The sequence below is a fragment of the Austrofundulus limnaeus genome, unplaced genomic scaffold (genome assembly GCF_001266775.1).
Source record: "Austrofundulus limnaeus strain Quisiro unplaced genomic scaffold, Austrofundulus_limnaeus-1.0 Scaffold59, whole genome shotgun sequence".
Taxonomy (NCBI): domain Eukaryota; kingdom Metazoa; phylum Chordata; class Actinopteri; order Cyprinodontiformes; family Rivulidae; genus Austrofundulus; species Austrofundulus limnaeus.
In genome coordinates this window covers 2,063,535-2,070,740 of record NW_013952461.1, presented here as the reverse complement: position 1 = coordinate 2,070,740, position 7,206 = coordinate 2,063,535, and the positions used below count along the sequence as shown (strand labels likewise).

At 35.5% G+C, this 7,206-nt stretch overlaps 1 protein-coding gene across 1 annotated transcript in view; it reads left to right on the top strand.

Moving 5' to 3' along the window:
* Positions 1–7,206, top strand: part of igsf21a (immunoglobin superfamily, member 21a) — a gene marked incomplete at its 3' end in the record, with an annotated part of 179,707 nt that overhangs the window by 55,912 nt on the left and 116,589 nt on the right. The window contains 1 exon segment of the mRNA XM_014009607.1: positions 3,357–3,469. Coding sequence (XP_013865061.1) covers positions 3,357–3,469 — 113 coding nt within the window.

Below are 7,206 nucleotides of genomic sequence, written 5' to 3'. Positions count from 1 at the left end.
AAAAAACAAAAAAGTACACAACATATATACACAACAAAAAAATATACAAATCAAATTGAAATGAAAGGAGACAGAAAGAAGAAAAAAATCTTATAGTATCTGCCCCTTTTGTTCTCAATAGAAATAATAACCCACTGCATCTCATTTGAGATGCTGCCCCATCTTTATTTTTCTGTTTGGTTCAGACACCAGCTGATTGGAGACATATGTGTCCACTCAGAGTCCATAGCTGTCAGAACTCTTCTAAACATTGAGCGGTCTCTGGCGGGTGACTGCTTACATAAACACTTGGAAGATTTTATTTTATACTTTTAATGCCTAGAATAAATTATCGCTAGTTTTATGATAGTATTGGCCTCATTAACCTGTGTTTTAATAACAACATCAAGAATAACAGGACTTATTGCCCYATTGGAGCACATTCAACGGAGAACTGGCAAATAAAATGTGTCTAATTTATGAAGTCATTTGGATGGCATTGGATGGATATTGGATTGTGTGGGAATTATGCCCTCATGTCTGTGCGTGTGCAGACTGCAACTTCTCCACTTCATTATAGGGATTCCTTCAGATTTCAACTTCCCTGGCATGAAGTGCATAATTCATGAAATGTGCATAAAAAAATCTTTCATTGGTTATTTTAAATTTTTTATACCCACACAATTATCAGCTTGTTCACAATTAATCTCTACTCAGACCACTGTCTGGATTGTACCAGACCATAGTTTTTAACTAACTGTTTGTGTCCATTGCTACGTTTAGAACAGCGTTCTCTCCAGAAACACAACTGAATTCCACAGGGGTAGCTGACTTTTTCTCGCTGCTCATGCCGTGTATTTCCATCGCTTCACTTGATGGCTCGCAGTGAGAGATTTGCAAGGGCAGGCGGCTGCTCTTGTGGGTTCATAGTAAGTGGTGAGGATTTTCTCTAAGATCATCAGCTCTGTGTTAACGACGTGCAGTTTCCGGAAAGGTTTATCCATTCAATTTGACTCTGGAGAGGAAAATCTCTTCAGCCTGCTGATTAAATTAAGATTTTTTTAATAAGCATATCTAGTTGCTCTGACATGRGAGACAAGCTGATCTGTGTGTAGTCGCCACAATGCTGATATAAAAAACCTGCTTAAAAAGTACCAAAGTTCTTCAGTGTACTGAAATGCCCTCCCGGTTTTTGTCCTTTTACGGTAAATTGAATTGTTTTTGTTTGTTTCTATTTGGCAATTCAATATCTATCACACAAACTCTTAAAAAGATCTTAATTTCAAAACACGTTGACTGCAGCTGTCCTGAGACACAGATTACTAGAATCAATAAGTTTATTATTATCTTTGTGTTTGAAACAATGTTGATTTGATTGGTGCAAATTTTATGTGATTAAGAAAGGAACAATGCACCTATTGTGATATTTGGAAAAATACAATTATTGCACATTAAGTTTGAATGAAGGTAATCACAGGTGAGAAGAAAGCCGAGACTGGTGTGTGGAAGCAGGACGTGAGTCAGCAGCTGTGAGACTGAGTGGAGGCCACGAACCGTGGGAGAAATTTTGCTACTTTCCAGAAGTGGATGTGTGTCAAAGGTTACCTCATGGGAAAAGAAGAAAGGGTAGAGAAATAGCAAAAAGAGGGTTTCTAAAGAAAGGTAGCCAGCAGTAGTTTGGTGTGTTTTTGTGCCCCTCGAGGAGTAAACAACCCTTTAAATTGGTGCAACAGCTTTGATTCAGCATCGTTTTCATGACACAAAAACAAAGGCTATTGTTCAAATAGCAACACACGAATTAGAGCACGTTCTTTAGAAATCAGATTTTTAATTTTTTTCTCGTTATGTTTTGAAATACTCACCGTAAAAAKGACTGCACTGATGTGAGTGCTAAGGCTTATGCTGTTTTATTTCCCATGAGCCAAGAGTTAATGGGTTTGAACAATTTGTCATATAGGTTTTTATGGATTTACTGGAGCAACATACCAAATCAGTTTCTTTTGCTACTCTGTTGTGCTAATAAAAATAAAAAGACTTTTCCAATTATTTTGTATCTTACAATATGCTGTTTTGTTCATTAGTCTTAAATAAACCCCTTTCTTTTAAATAATAAAAATATATCATGTCAAGAGGGCTTTTTGTCATATTTTTATGACAGATGGACTTTTTATGAAAATGTTGTTTTCTTTTTTTCTTTATTTACATTTTAATTAAAATTACTCATTTGAAACATAAGTTCTTCCCACATGATCAAAACATATACTTCACTCTCTCTAACTGGTTTGTATAAGAGCACAAACGTGTGTCCATGTCTTCAACGAAGAAAAAAAAACAAGACATGTTGGTGCAACAGCAGGATGCAGCCRATCTGGTGGCATCAACACTTTTTTCTCCATTTATTTTGTAATTTATAACATTCCCTGATTTATGAAGGTCATCTAATGGGTGTTGAAAAGTTATGGGACTTTTAACACTAACGTACACTAACGTTTGTGCTCTTTACCAAGCGCAAGTTYCTGATTATTGATGCGGTTTATTCCTTAGGAACATACTACCTGCAATAGCTCTGAAACCCTAAGTTTGAAAAAGAAATTCACAGAGAGTCTACGTTTTTGAAGACTTGAATCGACTCTTGAGATTTAAATTTTAAAAAAAGACAGTGAAGAGATGAGTATGATGTTAAATCTGTATTTTCTTCCCCCCACAGGATCACTTTTACTTTTTTTTATAATTTTTTTGCAGCAATTTCCACAGTTTGCACTTTATTTCTCAAAATTTAAAACAAATRGCTGTCAAATGTTTTGACAAACGTTCCACAGCAAAATCTGATGAATGAATCCAGAAATAATTTTGAGGCAATCCGATGTGGCTCATGCACAATTATCCACATGCATCGTATCAAATGAATATGAGGTTTTAATTTGAAAAAAGAAAAGAAAAGAAAAAAAAGGCAACATTATTTCAAATCAAGGAGCATACTTCTAAAGTTTCAATGTCATTTGGTACACATTTCACAATAAGTATTTGTTTGWTTGTTTACTGATGGTGAAACTGTGCAAGGTCACTAAAAATGAACTCTWTTTCCCTATGAGTAACTCTCACTTAAGTGTTGTTTGCTGAGCCATTTCAGCCCCATGTGGGAGAGTGCATGTTGACTTATCCCTGTGTAATTGGACAATCATAACTGATGGTATTTTCTGAAAAGAAAATAAAGCTCAATCAATTCTACCTCTAAAGGTAACTTGTGTAACCACTGTGTACAAGTACTTTTTTACCTTGATGGGTAAAAAAAACAAGAATAACAAAACTTAAATGATTCACATTGAAGCAATTTTATGAYATTWATACCTTTTTGTTTTCACATCTTTTCCTTCCAGGATATTTGACAGTTACCATAGAGCCCCTGCCTCCTGTTGTTGTGGGTGAGACCGTTACCCTCAAGTGTAACTTCAAAACTGATGGAAGACTGCGAGAGATTGTTTGGTACAGGGTGAGTAAAGCCGCCTACGCTTTCAAAGCCATTAGGCATTAGATGCTTTCTAGGTCATCCATATCTGTTATTTGTAGCCATTAAGTCAACACCAGTAGCTATATCACGTGTTCGTGTTCGTGGTCGTGTGTATCAGAACAGCCTTCRCTGTTAAACTGCACTGTTTAGAAGACAAGCTGTTATTTGAGTCAGCTGTGGGGGAGGCTCCGCAGGAAGTGGCTCGGGAGTTTGCTTTACAATCTGATGGTCATCACCGTTAKTTCTTAAATGTTCACAGCTGGTAATTCAGCACACTTTTAAATCCCATTTGCCCAAGTAATGTTAATAGTAAGGTTGGTGTTGGAAGTGTTAAAGTAAGGACAGAGTGAGGAAAATATATACAGTATCTAAAATGAAGTTTGTTTTGTTAATCAAGCACGTTTTAAGTTCTGTACTAACGCAAACAGTTCTGAAATATTTGGCAGATATTACAGTTCAGTGAAAGGACGTTTGTTTGACTTCGAGAGAGTCACTGATAAGCACTTGAATTGGAAAGCAGAGGCAGCTGCGACTGCCCGTTTTTGCACAACGATTTGTTTGTGCCAAMAACTCTCCAATCATTCTTGAGAGCTTTACAGATTTGTGTCCGACTTTTTGCATTAGTGAAGTCGCTGAATGGTGATTGGTGATTGTAGGAGGCTACAGACAAATTGTAGACACTGGAATGCTATCAACATAGGCTAAGTGTCTTTTGGGCAATGCACACTTGGTTTGTATTGTGTCCTTGTTGTCTGAGGAACACAAGTRACTGATGAGCTTCCAAATAAACAAGTGCTCAGACAAAAACAAGACAAATGTATTGCAAAGGTGACATTGGTGCCTCTCAAATTCCTGAATGTGTTCTACTTTCAATGAGGTTTRTTTGTGTGCCTCTGACTTCCATAACAATAAATGCTTCTGTAAAAYACACATTATTTACTTTATAAGTGAGGCTGGGTCAACACATTTTAAATAAGAATTTTGAACGCAATGTACTTTTCAGTTCAGGTGTTAAATGCATTTGTTGGTTCATTTGGCAGAGTTCTAATATTTGCATTGACTCGAAAATGCATATATGACACAAACAACACTCTACTCATAATGTAATAAGTACTTACTTATAGCGTAATCAGAGGTTTATTGTAACTAAGTACATTTAAGTAAAATAAAGTCAGTAAAGTAAAGTTTTATTTATATAGCGCCTTTCACAGAAATAAATTCACAAGGTGCTGTACACTCAGGGAAGGGGAGAGGGGGCAGTTAAGAAACACCCATTCAAGAAGACATACAAGACRAACATGGGGGAACAGGTGAAACATGTCATACAGCAAACACAGTTGCACTACCTTTAACAAAAGAAAAACTAAAAACCACACAAGGGAAGATGAGGAAAAAACATCATATTATATAAACAATGTGACACACTATGGTGTTTATAAAAAATTTAAAAAAACCTCTGCATAGAGCACATTTATTAGCCATTTACTTTGTTACAGTACTTGAGTATTTTTTGGGGGGGATTTGTAATCTTACCAATATTTTAACGGCTACTTTTATTTAATTTTGTTACATTTTAAAGATAAATATGATGCTTTCACTTCTTTGCTTTAAATTTTAACACCTGGTATATGTTCAGATTCATCATAAACAAAGTTGTGTTGAAGTTACAGTCATATCAGCTGGCTCCACTAAGCCTAGTTGAGTAAACTGAGCAAAGGAAATACTATATATTGCTCAATTTACTGAACATGGTTTAGTGGAACCAGTTTGGTTCAGTAAATTCAACAGTTTATTTTTTAGAGAAAAAAAAACACTTTTACTTTTACTTTCCCAATTTTTGTGAACAGTTTTATGACTTTTACTCGAGTAGTTTTATTTCATTTTTACCAAAGTAACCTTCTGCTCATATAATTTTACTTTTATTTAGTTATTTTTTTCAAGTTCTTTATAGACCTCTGAGTGTAATGTAACTGTGACACACTGTGGATTCCAATGAGTTTCGACTAAAACCTATCTGAAGGGATCATTCACATTTTATGATTCTGAAACTGATTTATTTTTTGCATTGCTCAACTCTTCAGTCAGTAATGATACATAATGTTTTGACATCATTAGAGACTAATTTTGGATTTTACATATTAAAAGTTGTAAATTGTAATTCATCATTACAAATGTAGCACACAAGACTGGCGTGACATTCACTCTCTAGCTTCAGTGGAAACGGCCATTTAATGAGTAGTATTTATTGCTTGACTAGGACCTTTTTCGTGGACTTCTTCAGACTCCTCTGCTTCCTCACTTTTATTGTTGAGATGTAAAATAGTGTATTTGGACTTATCTTTGCAAATGCTGACCTTTCAAAGTAGGACATGAGAAGATTTATGGCACTTTGCACATTCACCTTAACACCATAGATCACTTTCACAGCTCTGACAATTTCATTTAATCAAGCTGGGTTTGTGTTATGGYGCTTTGTTTTGCTTATATTTTGTCAGATGTCTGCAGTATTCATGGGAACTTGAAATAACCGYTTTAAGAAGTGAGCAGCCTGTATTAAGTATTCTCATGGGGGATGTAAAGAGGTTGGAGGAGCGATTTGCCCCATGTCCCAGGTGGCCCCTGCTCACCACAACTGCTGATGAATTATAAATCAATTWCCCACACTTGGCTGCCAAAGTTTCTTTGATCTCTGCCTTTTATTTGACTAAATGCTGTTGACTCCTGATTTTATCTCTTGTTCAAACAGACGTGGGGGTGATACTCACCTGGGGAGTCCTCTGTCTGATCGAAGTTTGATCAATTATACAAAGGGCTTAAAAACTTTAAAAAATGATTAGCAAATGCTCATTTGTGGTGCAAGTCTGTGATTTTGTCTGTTGTAATTTATTTATTTCATTTTTACATGGCAGTATATGTATAAAGCAATATGCTAAGGAAGTACTTTAAAGAAAAACTACTTAAGAGAACATTTGTGAGCAAATCAGCTATTTTATTCTAAATAGAAAACATGTTAAAACAATGGAAATATGTTATTACACAAATTATTTCTTCTGTTCATTTAGTTTAACTGATAGTGCAAGCTTTTCCGGTGCTTGTTAGCATAATTTGGCTTCACACTTTTAAATCAAATTATGTGTCAGAGAGTGGTTTTAGTTTTAGTGTGTTATTAGTTTTGCTCCCTCAGTGGCGGGGAACTTAAAGACTACAGTATATTACTATTTATGTGTATGATGATTAAAAGAAGCCATTTAATATTGTACATATTGGTAAAGAAGGGAAAACCTCACAGCCCTTAAGGCCCTGCATGTTGTGCCAACTAGTGACATGCTTGTAAACTGCAGCCAACTTCCTGTGTGAAAAATAAAACAAAATGTTTTTGATGCGTATTTTAATGCACCATTTTGGGCAACTTTTAAAGGGGTAATATCATGTAAAGTCAACTTTTTTGAGTTTTATATCATGTTATAATGTTGTATTCTCATAAAAAACATGCCCAAAGCCTTGTTTTGACTCATTCATGCATGTTTGAGAAATCCTGCAGCGTTTTTAGGAAGCCATGCTGAGGAGCAAAACGACAGGTGGGGACCAGAAATGGCTTTTGGGACCAGAAACACCCCGGGACGTGTCTTTAAAGGGATCCACGATTAGTTGTAACGTTAAACTTTATTTGATAAACATAAATTTAACTGTAAAATAAAGACTGTAAAATTACTGTAGGT